General features: G+C 42.3%; 1 protein-coding gene across 1 annotated transcript in view; it reads right to left on the bottom strand.

Annotated features, from left to right (window-relative positions):
• Positions 1-999: 999 nt before the first annotated feature.
• THSD7B (thrombospondin type 1 domain containing 7B) overlaps positions 1000-17149 on the bottom strand; it is a 269081-nt gene continuing 252931 nt past the window's right edge. The window contains exons 21-28 of the mRNA XM_068407870.1: positions 15547-15692; positions 10230-10389; positions 9716-9889; positions 9531-9626; positions 8362-8444; positions 6588-6780; positions 2911-2998; positions 1000-1081 (exon numbers count right to left, since the gene is read on the bottom strand). Coding sequence (XP_068263971.1) covers positions 1000-1081; positions 2911-2998; positions 6588-6780; positions 8362-8444; positions 9531-9626; positions 9716-9889; positions 10230-10389; positions 15547-15692 — 1022 coding nt within the window. The remainder of the gene's footprint in view (positions 1082-2910; positions 2999-6587; positions 6781-8361; positions 8445-9530; positions 9627-9715; positions 9890-10229; positions 10390-15546; positions 15693-17149) is intronic.

Genomic DNA, 17149 nt, shown 5'->3' with positions numbered 1-17149 from the left:
ACTTGCAACACACACTACTATAAACACTTACCCTCTTCAAATGTTCCCAGATGTTTACGGCATGTAACATCTCAGTGGTTTCAAAACATTTAAAAAAGCAAGACCTTCTACAAACTGCAGTTGTGTTTGATGTCTATTAAATGAGGTCAGGTAATTAAATTAAAAAAAAGAATTTATAAATATTTCAGATAAGAAAATTTAAATACAAAAGCAGAGTTTGTATTAATTAAACTGAATAACAATTTAAACTGGCCATAATGTATCTACATGGTTTAATTTAATTTAAAATACTTTTTAAACAATAAAATCCTCTAGGCATTCATCAAAACACCTATCTACTCAACTCTTTAAAAAATATTCTTGGTTAAGAAACCACCTATGCTTTTTCATAACAATCCTTATTCTGTCCTGTAGGTGGAAATGAAGCAAAATCATAGTCCAGACTAGAAAACAGGATAAGAAGGAAGAAACTTTAAAAAACCTGATAACTTCAGACACTTCAATTCATTCTTCGTTGCGTTTCTCAAAATACATGATCCAGTTTTAAAGTCTTTGAACGAAATGTAAACACTAGAAAACTCATTGTTGAAATATGTGAAGAATAAAGAACCCTGCACTAATATAGTGCATAATGACGCTGTGTCAAAGTTGTCATTTACAGTAAATGTCACATTTTCCTCAGGATTGTCATGCCTTTTTTTTTTTACTAATTTCTTTTGATGTCTGTAGATTCTCATATTTTATTTTTACTCCCATTGCTCAACAGGAAGAGCTGTATTTTCTGGCCTCTTCAGAAAAGTTTCACAAGATCCAGGTCTTTGATTCCTTTTTTTTCTTTTTTTTTAATAAAGAAGTGGCAAAATGTTAAGCTCGCATTACTTCTGTTCTGCCCGGTATATTACACATCAGGAGATTCCTCAAAAAACTGAGAAGTCGGAGAGTTCCAAAAAAGAAAGCAGTTAAGGCAGTTGATGTCTACATTTGGATTTCTTTTTTATGTTACATATCAATGTCTCCGTCATAAGCTAAGGTTAGAGGCTTCTGCTGCGGAGGAGTGCTTTGATGCTGCTTTGTGTTTTTGCTGCAAGAAAGAGAAAAATATTTCAGGAGACAAAATTATATGCTGTCATAAGCTCAGAAACGTCATCAAAAACCAAACTTCAACAAAAATCAACTTCCCTCACTGGCTATTTCGTTTTGCAACTAGGTGACACTGGAGTACAGCGACTACTTCCAAGAAAAAACACATGGACCTGCCTGACTGCTCTTACGTGTGTGGCACAGACACAGCCTGCCGACAACGGGCAGCCAACTGTGCTCTTCATCTCGAGGGGAAATAAAGCATATTGGTCTCCCGTGTCTTCTCGCAGCTGACAGAACAAGGACCACCTCACAGAGAAATTGAAACATTAACTGTCTACGAGCGGGATATTCTCATTTTTTCTTTGGCACGGTATTGAAGCAACAATAATTATTATTGAGAAATATACTCCCTCACCAGGCTTCGTGTGACGGAGAACTATGTGATGTTATTTAAAAAATCCTCTGTATGCTCCACAGTGAAGCCACAGAGAAATGGTAGCTACATGGCTTGGAAAACAAGGAAGCTGCAAGTCCTACGCAGCATCCAAACGCTGTTATTTAAGCTTTTAATTGAAGAGAGGGACTGAGAGAATGAATAAGAGAGTGAGAGAGAATAAAGTGACTTTGGATGAAAGGGCAATGATGCTGTTGGGCCATGGGTGTGACTCTCTGGTTGCCTGCCCTGATCTGACAGGGGTTGGGGCAGCTGCACCGCTAACAGTCGTAAAGCCCAGGACAGCTCCACGGTCCTCGGGGACGGCTGTGGGCATTGCAGGACACACAGACGCCGGCCACTGCTCTCTTCCTACCCTCCAAGATGCACCACTGGCAGCGCCTTTCCAAATAATCAACCCAGAGAGCGCAACACTAGCTCTGTCAAACCAGCCCCACCACCCCAGCCCAGGGTGACTGCTGCTCTGGAGGAGGGCAGGGATCTCCCCCACCAGTGAAGCCCACCACCAGTGACACACTGGTGTAGACCAGGGATTCGGTACACCCAGTACCCTATTTCTAACAGTGGCTGGCAACAGCAGCTTTAGATGCAGGACGTGTTTCCACCTGATGTATTCACTGCAAAACCCTATTTAGGGATTTCCTGAGCTGGAGCGTACATCCAGAAAACCACAATTAACACCAAGAGACCCAATCTCCCGTGAACTGTTATGCCATCTTTGAATTCATTTATCTTCTTGGCATGCACAGTCCCCGGCAGCGGTAAGCTCGCAAGGTAGTAATGCACTGTGTGGAAAATAAAATCTTTTGTTTATTTTAAACGATCATTTCATCAGATGCCTCCTACTTCTTATATTGTGGGAAATAAAAATTCCCTAGCGCCCTTTTCTACTCCATTCATGATTTCATAGATCTCTATTGTATTCCCATGTCAAACATCATTTTCCAACTGAATGCCCTCATTCTATTTAGTCCTTCCTTGTGCGAAAGCCAGCTCCTCGATCCAATCAGGCTCCCTGCCTTTTTTCAGTTTTATTTTATCTTCTTTTTTTAAAGAATACAATAAAAAGCCCTTTCTAATCCTAGCAGAAGTCTAAATAAATATAAGGGCCTATGGATAACCAAAAATAATTCTTTCCCTGCATGGCCACCACACTTCTTCACAATTACGTCCATTAACATTTACAACTTGGAGTGTTTTAAATTACTCTGAAGTAGGGGCCAAATGAAGGCAGTTAAGTAATCCAAGCTCCATCCTTTCCTAAAGCCTTGAGGATTAAATCTCTGCAACACAGAGTGTTGTGATATATTTTGGGTTGTTTAAATAAAAGCCAACTAGCTTTTATATAAGGACAAAATACATGCCATACTCACCACATCAGGTAGGATGTAAAAATCAGGAAAACTATGATGAGGAACCCGCCAGCTGATACTCCATATACCCACACCTTCAGTTTACCATCTGTTGGAAGACCGGGGAAAAAGGACAGAGGGAGAAAAGCAGAGAATAAAAAACTTTAAAAGTATAGAAATTCTTAAGAGATTAAGTAAAGACAAAGCACACAAGCAAAATTAGTAGCATTATTGATGGGAAACACAGCAAAGGACTGGCTGGGAATAATCCATAAACCCCCCCATTTTTGATAGAAAAAAAGATTCCTGTAAAAATCAGTAATTTTAAAGACAAAATCGTAACTTTGGTAGGGAGTGTAGATTTTCCTCAATGAAAATTGAAAATGAACCGTTCATCTCAGTTTTCCAAAGCAGCGTTATTTTATAACCTCCCCTGTGGCTGAGCTCCCGCAGCTCATTATGGGCAGCCCGGGCTCATGGTGCAGCACAAGGGATACAACCCGTCCTGGCTCCTGCCCGGGGAAAGGAGCAGGGGCACGAGATAATTGACGTACAGTCGCTCCAGAGCCCCGGTGGCTGCTCTGGCAAAGGCAGTCAATGTTGAGCTGACCCAGATAGAAACACAGGTAACACCTGATATGTTTTAGCCCAAATAAAAGAGGACTGAGAAGGGATGGGATTGTTCTCCATAAATACGTGGGGGTCAACTGGGGTAAATACCAGCGAGCGCAAGTGAACAAGCTACTTAGAGCTGAAAAACGCTTGGGCAACAAATGGGAATAAATTCGGCTTAGAATAAAAACAAGAATAGACTTTGTAATAATAAGAGGGATAAAGTTGTGCAAGAGCTTTCTAGCTGGGCCACAGGAGTGGGAGACGTAACTGGCTTTAAGACAAGGTAAGGCTCTTGATCTGGCTGTTGGGTTGCAATGACAGGGCACTCACCCTGCAACCCTTGCAGGAACCCCTCCATGCACGTGTGTGCTTGAGTGTGTTGAAACATTTCCTTCTGATAGAAAGTCTCAAAACACATTATTTGGATGGGTCCTTAACTACAAACTTTGCATTAATAATAATTTTAAAAGATCAATATTTCCGTTTCCTGTTCCGTTCTCACTATACAGCTCTCCTCGTGGGGAGAAGCGATGGTATTTTTTCCACGCAGAGGTAGTCTGAGCTGATCCACATCAACAGAGCTGGTAACACGTACTGGAGGCAGGAATACGAACCTGCGCCGTGCCCACAGACACGGTTTGACAGAGGCCGTTTCAAACTCAGTCATGCGAGTGGAGAGTTAGTTACTTCACGGGACAATCACTGAGCCTGTTTTACATTTTACGTTTGAATGGTGAAATTTTTCAAAGCGAAACATATTTAATCAGATCCCATTCTTTCTGTTTTTTTCCTTCCAGGCTTTGTGGAAAGGCTAAGTACCTCTCACAGATTTTCTCCTCGAAACACTTACAGCCTATCTCCCATGTGAGAAGAGCTTCATTCGTCAGGTCTGGGTTGTTTTCTTTTTCTTTGCTAAAGTCTGGGTATGAAATTTGTTGCCCTCTCAACTGGAGAGGGCCAAGAAACACTTAGCAGTCCCGCAAAGGGATTGTCACAGCCACAAAAAGGCAACCCACCACATCTGCTATGAAGGCAGCTAAGCTCTCCATCCCCAACAGAAAGGCATTGGACCATGTCATCCTACAATTTGAACAATGCTATTTAAATTGCCTCTCAACTTGAAAAAAGTTTCTGTACCTGAACTCCGGCCTCCCAGAGTGCAGTAAAGAAAGGAAAAACACAGCCTGATTCAAAATCAGTTCTGTGCACTCCTGCAGAGTATTTAAAAGGACAAAAACATCAGCCTCATTAAATCATAATAAAATGTGTGTTCCAAACTGCAACTGGGAAGAGAAATCACAAATTAACTGCAGAAAGGCACGTATACTTTTGCTGACAGATATAGGTCCTTAGACGTATACAAATGTCAAGGACTACGGTACTGAAGGGTGGTAAATGCCATCCATACAGGCAGCGTTCACCATAGACCTGCTATCAAGAGCGTAACTGGTAGGTAACAGCAGTTTCCTGGCTCACCTAGCAGTAATTATTGCAAACCCCCAGACTAGTAAGCCTGAGAACCTGTTTAAGGGGAGTAATTACATATTTTGTCAAGAAGTGAGACAAAGGGGGTGATTTGAAGAGGACCAGCCTTGAGCAGGGGTCCAAAGGGCACATACAGACAGAAGAGTTGCCTGCAGGATGCCACGGGGTTGGTGATACACTCAGCACACATGGAGCACGTTTATTCCTTTCCCATATATTGTTTCTATAACATTTCTGCCCTAAAATTACATAACACCATGTTCTGAAAAAGCTCCTTAGTCCTTATTTCTGTCTTGCAGTCCCTGGGGGAGAACTGGCTCACAGATGCTGCACTGAGGTCAAGCTCACCAGAAGCTTTCAGGGCTGCAGCCTCGAATGCTGATTTAAAAAGAGAGGATTGCAGCATCCACCTACACCTCTCTCCCTTTTTCTAACCCCATACAGGTACCGGCTGAAGAGATGACACCTAAGTAAGACAGCCCACAGAGGACCACGGACGCTGACAAAAAGGCAATTAACCCCAAACCTGTGACTCAAACTGCTGGTGAACTGCGTGGGCTTCTGGGATGATGGGTCTGATCAAAAAACAGCCAACTTTAAAAGGCTTTGGACCAAGCTCTGTTAGCTCGGAGATTGTCAACGCAAAGGTTAACTACTGTATGCAAATCAAATATGTAAATGTAACATTCAAAGCGTGATCACATATATCAGGCAGAATTATGGCTCCCTGAATCCCGTAACAGAACCTTTCGTTACATGTTTTCTAAAGTCTCATGTTCATTACAAACTAATAGGAAACAAATGCAATGTCAGGTAACAGAAGAGGGGGCAGACTGCACTGCCAGTATTTGAGAATATGGGGAGACTCAATGCGTTTCAGTAAACCTTGACACGCCTGACACCTTCATCTCCCATTTGAAAGTCCTATTTGCATTTTAGAAATTTATTTGGAGTAAATTAATCTTGCACAGTAACAGTTAAAATGGTAATCAGCTATTACAGCTACGGCACCAGCCCTACAGACCAGTCTGGGCACACTGAGTACACGGTTCCAACTGGGAAGCATTTTATGGTGTGGAAGTCAAGGACGCGCTTGGGACGCGCTGCTTGGGCACAGCAGCTTGCCTGCTTTTTGTGTTTGGGTTTTTTTTTAATATCTTAACTTCAACACTTAAAACTCTAAACTCTACACTTTCTACCCTGTTTTTTTTCATATACTTTGGAAATATGGCAAGAAACAACTAATGTTTTCTTTAATGAAATCTTAAGTACTTTCTTCTCTGAATTTTCTGAAGCGCTAGTGATCAATATCTTTCCTGGTTCAAACATATTACTTCTAGAAACATCAGATAACAGTTCTAAGCATCCCCCCAAATCACATATGAGTACACTTTTGCAAAATATTATTGCTTCGTTCTGTCTTTGCTATCTTTCAACATAAGAGATTGTGATTACTCTGTACTGGCACAAAGGAATGAAAGATGGCACGCGAGTTAGAAACTGGGAGGCTGCTCTGCAGCTCCCAGACACAACCTCTGATGTTATGATCTACAAAGCTTGTAAAGACAATTTATTCCATCCATATTTAAGTTTTTCACCTGGATTAAAAGGTTGAATAGACCATCCTTTGAAAATGTCATGCATTTTTGAGTTGACAGGTTTATTTTTTCCAGCAATGGTCTTAACATCAGCTTTCTTATCTTCTAAACCTGGTACCTTCATGCAGTAATCCAGGAAACCATTTGATCTCATTATTTCTGTATATCCTCTCTCACAACCGCAGACTCCTCTCTAGGTGATAAAAGGGAATTCAGTATTAAACCAAATAGTATCCTCTCGCAGAACAATGCAAATTGTAGGCAAACAATGCAGAAACTGCAAGATACATCCTGCACGTGAAACTTCACCACCACCAAACCAAACAAGCCAGGAACTGGTGCCTGCAAACCCATTTCAGCTCAAAAAGCCAAAATATATTTGGGGAATTGGCTGAAAAAGAGTCAATAATCACAGAGAAGCCCAACACAGCAACGTTTTCATCCTAACAGGCTCAATAACAGGCATCTGTGGCTTGATCCAAACTCCTCTTGTCAGTAATAATTTTCCCACTGTCCCTGCAGGGCATTAGAAGACATGAACACAGAAACAATCAGACCCAAACCCTCCCCATGTCTTTCCACTGCAGCATGTCACAGGACTATCTGAAATGAAGTTTTCTCTCTTACGGCCAAATAACCACTGCCCTGGATCAGTCTAAGCAGTTTCTTCAAGGGGTTTCTTAGAAGTTTGTGATTTGCTAAACAGATACTCTATTTTCTTGGTATCTACTTTAAAACAGTTCTTTAATTTTTCTTTTATTTGCTAATTATCTTATAATCACAATGCCTGTCTGAGGGTCTGATACCCTCAGTTATGATCCAAACAGGCGACTGATTTACAGTCTCTGTGATAAGAGTTTAACTCATGACATCAGTTTCATGGCCACAACATCCCCTGCTTGTTGACAGACACGATCTTGAGCTTTTTTGGACAAAAGGTGAAGTCTCAAGAGTTTTTGTAGCTAATAAATTCACGCTTACCCATCATTTTTATGTTCCTGTAGGTTCTGAGCACTCTCACAACCACCCTCTCAGCCACGCATGCCCATGAGCAAGTTTCCAATGGTAATTCCTCAGCTGAAGCTGAGAGCTGTGGAGGCTATTTTCAAAAATATCTAAACCCCAACTGTCCCTGGCTATTTTAAGGGTTCTGGATTTTATACTCCATCACAGTACTGACATGGAAAAGGCATTTCGGGTAGTTCTTACTCCAGAGTTTGGTACTGCAGGAAGGGACATTCGTAAGATCTGGGCTCATGTTTGCTCAGAGGCAAAGAAGTGACAGTGGCTCCACGATTCAGCAAGTGTTGCTCAACATTTCAGTGAAAAAGGTCACTTCCAGGTTTTGCTTCAGAAGGCAGTATGGTGGGAAGGTGGGATCATGCTGCTACAGTTGCCCTACACTCACGGGGGCTTTCTGTGTCCGTGGAGGAGCAGGAGAGGACATACTCTTTTATCTCCTCTTTTACTGAAGTTTTAAAGAGTCCATTTTCTACAGGACAGCAAGATAGCATTCAATGAAAATTAAACCAAAAGGTTCCAAAACCCCTCCACAGAACAAAACCAAACTTGTAACACCACATAGATACTCCATCACTTGTTTGTGCAGGTTTACGGTTTCCTTTCAGACTGAAATTCCCACAACTTCCTCGAGGTGGTACCATGGACACACTAAACTATTTTCTAGGCCCTGGAACGCATTTAAGGTACAGAAGCTAATTGAATAGATTTAGCGGTGTTAATTTCTCAACCATATTGTGCAGCGAGCAATTACCTGTGTGCAGTAGGAGAACGGTTTTCTGCACGCCGGGCTGCAGTGCTGAACTTCTGCAGGTTTCGTCCGAAGAGCACACCCGCCTGCGAGAGAAAACAGTGAGTGCCTTCAAGGGCATGTTTTAAAATGTTTTTGACTTGGATCACCATAGTGTAAGAAGTGCTTGGTTGCTTATTTTACATAGTTAAATACTAGTCTATTGAGCACATTAGCATAATATCTGTAGGCATTGCAGTAATTAATTTGCCTTAACAAGGCAGGGAATTATTATCATACCCATCTTGTTAATGGAGAACAGAGATATATAGATTTAAGCAATTTGCCACAGGCCACATAGGAAGTTGGGGACAGAATTGGGAATTAGATGCAGTTCTTCTGTGTCCTCATTAATGTCTTATCTACATAAGAAGACATATTCCACATAACGCCTTTGCCCATCCTCACTTGGGGAAGTCTGTGCTTCCATAGGAATAAAAACATGTTAATGAGTTCTTAACTACTCGGTAACCTTTGCACATACATAAAACTTTTGTTATTATCTTGACTAGTGATTATAAATAGAATTAGATAAGAACATGTGCATTTTCATTTCTACTCTCTCCTCATTCACCCTGTGTGTATTGAGAGAGATCCTACAGATGTGCAAGCCCTACTGCCTTTGCCAATCTCTCATGAAGCTTCAAAGTGCTGACCATGAATTTCCCTTTTCATCCTGCGCAGGCAGAATTTGTAGGTCACGGCAACAGCAGGAATCTCACAGTTTGAGCGATTTGAGATTCCTGTGTGTTGAACAGAGGAAGAGGTACAGAAGCTGGGCTCTCTACGTGTGATGTTCTCTTCTGTTCTCCGCAGTTACAGGAAGGTTGCACTAACAGCTGTGCAAGCCAGCCCAGGCAGTTCTTTTAGTATATGTACACTCATTTCTTCCTGTAAGCAACCCAACAGTAGGGATAACTCACCCAAATACTCTCATGTAATACATGTGTGATGTTGACCTGACAGCAAGGCTGGTGAGCTCCCGTCTGTCTTTCCTACACACAAGTCTGAACTGAAACTCTGAAGGAGTTAGGAAGGATGTCCAACTTCCTTCTGAGCAACTGATGCAGAAGAAGAAAAACCTAGATGGAGACGTTTCATTCACTATCGTGCCCAGTGATTTGTGGGTATACCTGTGACATTTATTCCGTCTGAGCGCTGACACCACACTGTGCGTACGTTGTCTCGCCAAAGGCTGGTTTTCCACAGGTAGTCATAACACTTCCCTCCTGCAATACCAATACCAGTTACTCTTCACCTTGCAACAAAACCAGAATAAACTCTCGTACGGGAGGATGCAGCACTGTGGCCACACTACCTGAGCAAGGCCGTGTTTCCATCGCTTGTCCGGAGCAGCCCTCCTGGTTCTCTGGAGACTGAACAATCAATGCCCTGGACCGAGACTGGCGCCCTGCTGTCTCGAAGCTCCTGCCGTTGATGCAGGTGAGCTCGCAGGAGCTCCACTCTGACCACTCTGTCAGGTGGCAGTCACCTGCACATTGAAAGAATAAATCATAAGTTCACAAAAGGAATCAGCCTTAAAGGATAAGGACAACCTAAGCATACAACAGCTTTAATAGTGAAATACCCCCAGTTTATTGCCCATCGGTATGCAATATTCAGATTTTCTGCTTCATGGGGAATCCCATTTTTTCAAAAAAACAAAGTAGTCTTTTTCAGGTGATCTAGAAATAGCAGACTGAGCATTTACCTGATCAGCTGAAGTACAAATTCTTACTACGACGGCTGACAGTACTCAGAGCAATGGAAGCATCTCCATCTCAGATAGCTATCACATACCGAAAAGCACCTTGACTGTCCTAAAACTTTACCTGGGCAAGGCACAGAGCATGATAACTGCAGCACACTCTCTTTCGATGGCAGCTCACCACATAATGCATTTTCTACTGGTTTGGATGTAGCAGAAACAGATGCATCATGTACTACACACGTGACGTTGCGGACTTGCAATCCATCTCCACACTGTCCACCCTATGAAATGACAGAAGGCAACAGAGACAACACATTACTGATGTTAGCAGATGACAGAAGAAACAGCGATTCCACCTAAAAAGACTTAAAAGATACAAATTTGGCCTTTGGACTGCAATAGTATCCCCAGTTACAGGAGAACAGATGGATCCATACACACCTCACCAGAAGCTCAGAGGTAGGGGCAGAGCCATACAGAAAAGCATGTAATAACCAAAGCAAGAGAAGAGATTTATAAAGATAAGTACTGTCTTTGGGTCAGCCCTTTTACTAGAGCTAGTGAATTTACTGATTCTTAACTAGTTCCCAGTTACAAGAACACAGAAATTTTTGCTTTCTCTAAAGAGGCCAAGAGCAGAGCCTGCCCATAAGGAATGGCCATGTCCACTCACCTCCGTTACAGAAGCAGCCCAACAGAAGCACTTACGTGGTTCAAACCCTGCAACAGCAAAAATCCTCCAGCACACTTATTAGACTGCGAGGGTTATTGCGCGCTAGGCTGTTTGTGTAATTTCTTAAAGGGAGCTATTGCTTCCACAGTAGACAGAGATCAACTCGTGTCACATACTCTACCGAAACATCATCTGAAGTCAGGCACAGCCTGCTAGCACTGAACCCCATTTGAACAAGTAATAGGAGGCTCCATCTGAGCCACTCCACGCTTGTCAGCCCAGTTCTGAAATACTTGGCCATACACCAAACTACTTGCTGAAGATTTCCTTTATCAGAAAATCAACATTGTTTGGCTAAAGCGATGATCAAGGGCTGAGGATGCTGTAAGAGCTGAAGCACTGAGGCTATTTCTAAAGGCTGGAATTGTTTCATTCTCATCTGAAAAAACAGAGCTGCAATGATGTTTGAGGTGCACACCTTAAACCTGCACGATGCTTCATGAACACGCGCCTCAAGCCTTGCAGAAATGGCACTTTACAAAATTCAGTAAATAAAACTCAAGAAGAAGGATGAACCATTGCTTTTATATAACCAAGGGAAGTGCTCCTTTGGATCACTTGGCAGTGGATTCTTTTAACCTAATGGACTTCGTCTGCAGAGCAGCATGGCCCCTACCACCTGCATTCATTCAATGGTGGGTTTGCCAGCTGGAATGTCTCTCCTGCACACACCTTTCCTTCTCGCCATCCCTTCTGTTGCAGACACACAATGAGAGGGAAACAAAAGCATAACTAGCTGGATTTAGAGCAGCTGCTAATCAAAAGCATCTGAGAGAAGTATTAGATTGACTATATACAGCCAGATTTCAAGTTTTTAACACTGCGTTTCACTTCAGTCAGTACGTAACTTACTGTTCTAAATTATTGTTTCACTGCTGAAACCTCTACTGCGATCTGAGATTAATGGTGTGTGAATAACTCATGGGGCTGTCAATTGGGTTAGAGCTCTTAGAGATGGCTGGTGGAAACAGAGGACGACGTGGAGAAAATGCTCAGGGGAAATGAGCACTAATCAAACTGCAGTCTATTTCCAGCTCAAAGTGGCTCAAGTGATGACTACAGAGTACTGGAAAGGACAGAAAACGTTTTTAAAAAGATACTTATTCTTGTACAAACAACATATCAGTATTTATATACGTATCAATCAAGTGTAGTTATATGAATACAGAGATATGAATCATAGGTGAAAACAATACAATTTTATGGTACAGCAGTCTCCACTATAAAAGTCCACGCGCTTCAAAGCAAGAGTCTTCATTCTTCTATCGTGCAATATTGGAAACACATTCATATTTTCCAATTTTAGAATAAAAAATAAATAGAAACCGTGGACTCTCAAACAATTCCAAAGATAAAGGTTTGCTTTTTAACAGTGGCTTCCATTCACTAGCTTTCTTCCAAGACCAGCAGTGTGTTTTTACAATCAGAGAATCACAGAATGGTTTGGGTCGGAAGGGACGTAAATGATCATCTAGCCCAACCCCCTACCATGGGCAGGGACACCTTCCACTAGACCAATCAATTGAACACACTTAAAAGATAAAATGTTGTCCTGTCTTTTATAAAGGGAGATGGGTTTTGGTATATTTGGCAAGGTCATAAGAAATGCAGGAGCACTGCATTAACTTCCTTATCATCTTCAAAATTATTCATGTCCTCAAAATTATACATTTGACGATCTAATTAATAGGTGTGGAATGAGTGGAAGTTCGCTGCAGTAATGGCACACAGAGGGTGCAGGGAATAGCTGCTAATCAGAGGAGATACCACATACGCAAAACTCAGGGGATCCAATCTGTATTGTAAATGCACTTCCTTGGAAGATGTGATCATCCGAGGTTTGCCTCTAACCAGGATTTGCCTCTTGAGTCACAAGCTCCTTTCAGGAAATATGCAGGGATTTGACTTCCAGAGGGGATTCCCTCCATTTGGCTGCCAAAACTTCTACTCTGACCCTATGTAGGATGCCGAACCCCCCCTGGGTTCCCTAAATACAGCCTGGAGGTACGGGCTCCTCCAGGAGCGCCTGCAGGGAGCCTCCACCTCTCACCCCCCTCACCCCAACTGACCACCTGTAAAACAGGGAGAATGTTTACACCAGGACTGTGTTTTGACTGCCAGGTTTTTTTTGAATTGACCAATATGCTGACAGCATCTGCACAAACCTTCTCTCACGTCACCCTCCGGCACTCTCCACATATAACACACCAATAAGACAAGAGGTAACGGTCCTAATGAGATGCTTTGCCCAGACGTGCCTTTCAGAAAAGTCTTCCCTTTCCAGCTTTTACTGGGGTTCATGTGTGCTCACAATTATTTTAGGTAAAGAGTTGATTGGGCAATGCTTTCACAGGTTGATGAGCATTTAATCAGGTAAAAGTTTTCTTTAATGAGGAACTGTGTGATCACATTTAAGGGAGCGCTTTTAGCAAGGAAGGGATCTTAGTCTTCTTATGAATATTAGGCAGCTAGTGCTTGACAATGTCTAGCTACTTCACTTACATTCCTTTAATGGAAAAATTATGAACAGTGTCAGCCACTGCTATTTTTTTTTCTAATGAGGGTAAACCACTTCAACTCCAGTAGGAAAATGATTAATATAATGCAACCCTTTAAGATCAGGTGTATTGACCGTTTTCCAAGTTCTGCATCCCTCTGAACGCAGCAGAAATGTCCCACGCCTGCCAGAGGTGTGCCTGTGACATGTGCAATTACCCGCAGAGCAATGCACTGATTTCCGTACTGTGAAAATCAGCAATACAGAATGCTTAGTGGGCTCTATTCCTAAGCATGCAGACACCTCTAATTATTCACATGAAGTCAATTTAGCATAAAATAGTCCTCCTACAATTAAGAAATGCAGTCTCAGTTATCTCATAATACAAGGAAAAAATATTTTAGCCTTGTAATTAATTGTCCTGTTTATATTATTACAGGAGGACACTTTCACAATATGCATTTTGGCCTTACCATAGGATGCATTTACCTTATTTCACAAAGCATCCTTGAAAACAGGACTTCTGAAAGCTTTCTTTAGAAAGTAAGCTTAAGCTTCTTTTCCAGTAAAGCACAGGAATAAATCACCCTGTATTTATGAACTACATTTAATTCCTAAGCACCTCATTAATGAGAAATGGCTCCTCTCCAAAACAAAGCAAAGGGTAGAGAAACTACATCACAGTAATTTAAGGAGAGAAGCAGGCTGTATCTCACTGAAAGCACGGGATGATATCTCTGGGTTAGGGTAGGCTGTGATTACTTGCTCTGACCTGAAATTTAGCTGGGTTCTGGATGCGCACGCTTTTAATCTGCACAATGTATTATTTATCTGGAGTACGCCAGGGCGTTAATTCAGCTTCCCTACTAATTCTTTTATCAGCTCTGTTAGCTCCTACAGTTGAAGGTCTCTTCCCTAATGTTTAACAGAATTTGCTTACGTTAGCTGGACAAAATATCAGCTGATGTTATTATTTTGTTATATTTATGTTATACATAAATAAATACTGAGTGCAGTACATACAAAGACCATATTCACATCCCTAGTTGCTATGAGTTGTTGTTCATTACATAAAATATGAACATATTTCTGTTTCTCTGGTCTTGGACTGTCCAAAGACAGCTTTTTTCCTTTGTGAAAACCTGGAAAAATTCTGGGTATCTATTCTGCTACCCACACTATTCGCTACACGTCCATCTGCTGCATCTAGAAACCACATAGGTATTCAAGGCATTCGCGGCGTGGTAGAGGGCAGAGCAGAAAACACAAGGGATGTTTCTTTACGCGCATTATTGGCTTCCATTTCCTACATGGTATAATGTGGTAGAAGCAGCCACGGATCTGCACAGAGGTCCCGTCCCCCGGGACCAGACAGGGCACTTTTCCACCCTATCCACACTTCTCCCACCAGCATCTCCGCAAAGCCGGCTTTAAGCAGCACGAGTGGACTTCACTCTGCCTGAGAAAGTTCAGTGTGAAGGATTCACCTCTGCTTAAACTGGGTTACCAACTAATATGGTCTAGTGTTGGGAACGTGATCTAACAGATAAGAAGAGAAGAAAAAGGCATAGGGGGAAAAAAAGGATCAACTGAAGCCTGATGCAAGTCACTGCCAGGGAGAAAATGACAGCTCCAGTGCCAGCAATGCAGAGGTGCTGAGCATAGATACAGCACATCGCAACTCAATCCAGCCATGTTTAGATGGTTAAAAAGATAGCCAGGCCAAGGAGAAAGTAGAAACCAGTACTTCATACAATAACTCACACTATTGTTCTGGAGACCTTGTGGGGAAAGACCTGCTATACAGTACTTAAAAAAAAAAAAAAGGTAAAAAAGACTAAGTGCTCTTGAAATCTAGCGTACCTATTTTCTGTTAAGAGTTATTTTATATAATTAAATTATAGGTCACCGTGACTATGCTCACTCAAGCACATTTACTCTGTACATCTTCTTTAATACCTCTATAAGCTTGCGGTACTTGAACCCGTACTGTTATAAATCGCTGCTGACGGCTGGAAGATGAGGGGCAGAGGTTTAGCGCTCCTGAACTTCCCTACGATCGTACCAGCGCCGTCAGTGGCCACAGAGACACCTCCGACCCGCCAGCGGCGGCCTCAATCAATTCTGCCGTATAACGATAACTTTTGTCGCTGACCCCGGCGGCGGCAGCCCCGAGGAGCCCTCGGGGAACGCGGGGGGAAGCCGTACCTGGACTCTGCAGGGAGACCACGGGCCCAGGAGCCAGCTGTAGCAGGGCTTCACCGGGCAGCTCCTGTGCTGGGTGAGCTGCTCCGGGCAGGGTCTGCCCTCGCCCTCTGCCCGCAGAACCACTGAGCGCCCACGCACCATCTGGCCTAGGCGAGGGGAGAAGAGAGGACACGGTGAAGGAGAGCCGGAGAAAGAAAGAAATGCAGATTTTGCGATTTGTCGTTATTTCTAGTTCATTTTCCACCACTAAAAGCGGTTAAAAAAGCAATTAATTGGGAAGACTATTTGGATAATATGGATGCAATTGCTAAGTCTGAGTGATAGTCACTGATATCTTCAAGCACAGTTTTTAAACACAGTTTTGTATGTTTTCCAAATATATTATTTGTTTATACAACATACTTAAATACTTGACTAAATCCTGATTATTAAATATGACAAGAAAATAATTCCTATGGCAGCATCATTTCTAACATTAGACATTCAATATGTTTCCAGAGATTTTTAACAAATTAAATTTTCTTTTTATGACCAATTATGTGCATCTGATTTGAAAACTGCAAACACTCTAGTGGCTATTACCTTCCATAACCACTTCTGCCATTTCCATTAAAATCCTGTTTATTATTGGTGAAAACTTCTTCAGCCACTGAATGGAAAAAGCAATTATGTAACTACTTTTGAAATAATAAAACTGAGTATATTCATTAAAGTTACAGCAATTCCATTTCTGTCTCCTTTACTGTCCATTTATGTCCATGAATGTTTTCACCCAAAATGTTTCAATTAGAATCCCAACTCCAATTAAAAAGAAAAATGGGGGGAAAAAAAAAGCCCTTATGCAACGGGATGCAGAAGATTGTGCTGTGGATAAAATTTCTGCCTTGACTTTCAATAGGTGTGGATCTCTAATACCTGTCATCATGACAGTCTATGGAGTAGGGTTTTAAAAACATTTTAGTAAATAAAAATTAAAAGCAGACACCCCTGGAAAAGCTACTGGCGGATACCTTAGCAAGCTCTCGTACCCTTACAATGCTATTCCCTTGCTCTGACCCATTGAACTCCATTTTTAAACCATTTAAACCAATTTTAAGACTTTTTCCTTTTCCAATTCTAATCCCCTGGACCCGGGGAGTTTGTAACAGAAGTGATGATAAAAGCTCTTATCCACATGACTGTGCATTCAACCATCACGGCATCAGATACATTAGGAGGTGGGAAAAAATCCTACCAGCTGAGAGGAAAGGAAAGGTAAGAAACTCCTGCGGTTCACCGGGGGTTAGAGCAAGGGAAGAGAAACCCCCCAGCCTGCTGCCGGCAAACCCCACAGCAGCCCTCCCCTGCCCAACAGGCCAAAATTAGCTGTTTCTTCCTCTCCAGCAATGGACCAAATTTGCCGAATTCTTCTTAATTCTGAGTGCTGAGGCCTGGTAAGCAATGGAAAAGGCTCTCTGGGAAGCTGTGGGAGCCCGTGGCTGTGGGGTGTTCGGGATGCCCAGGGGCAGGTGGCTCACCCGGGCAGGGAGCTCTGCGGCCCCGCCAGGCACAAGCTCCCAAAACGGCAGCTATGGAAAAGGAGGTCTCCTACAGTTGAAAGATT

This window comes from Nyctibius grandis, chromosome 9 (assembly GCF_013368605.1).
Source record: "Nyctibius grandis isolate bNycGra1 chromosome 9, bNycGra1.pri, whole genome shotgun sequence".
NCBI lineage: Eukaryota > Metazoa > Chordata > Aves > Nyctibiiformes > Nyctibiidae > Nyctibius > Nyctibius grandis.
Note: the sequence above shows the minus strand (reverse complement) of the source record. Positions and strands in the feature narration are given on the sequence as shown.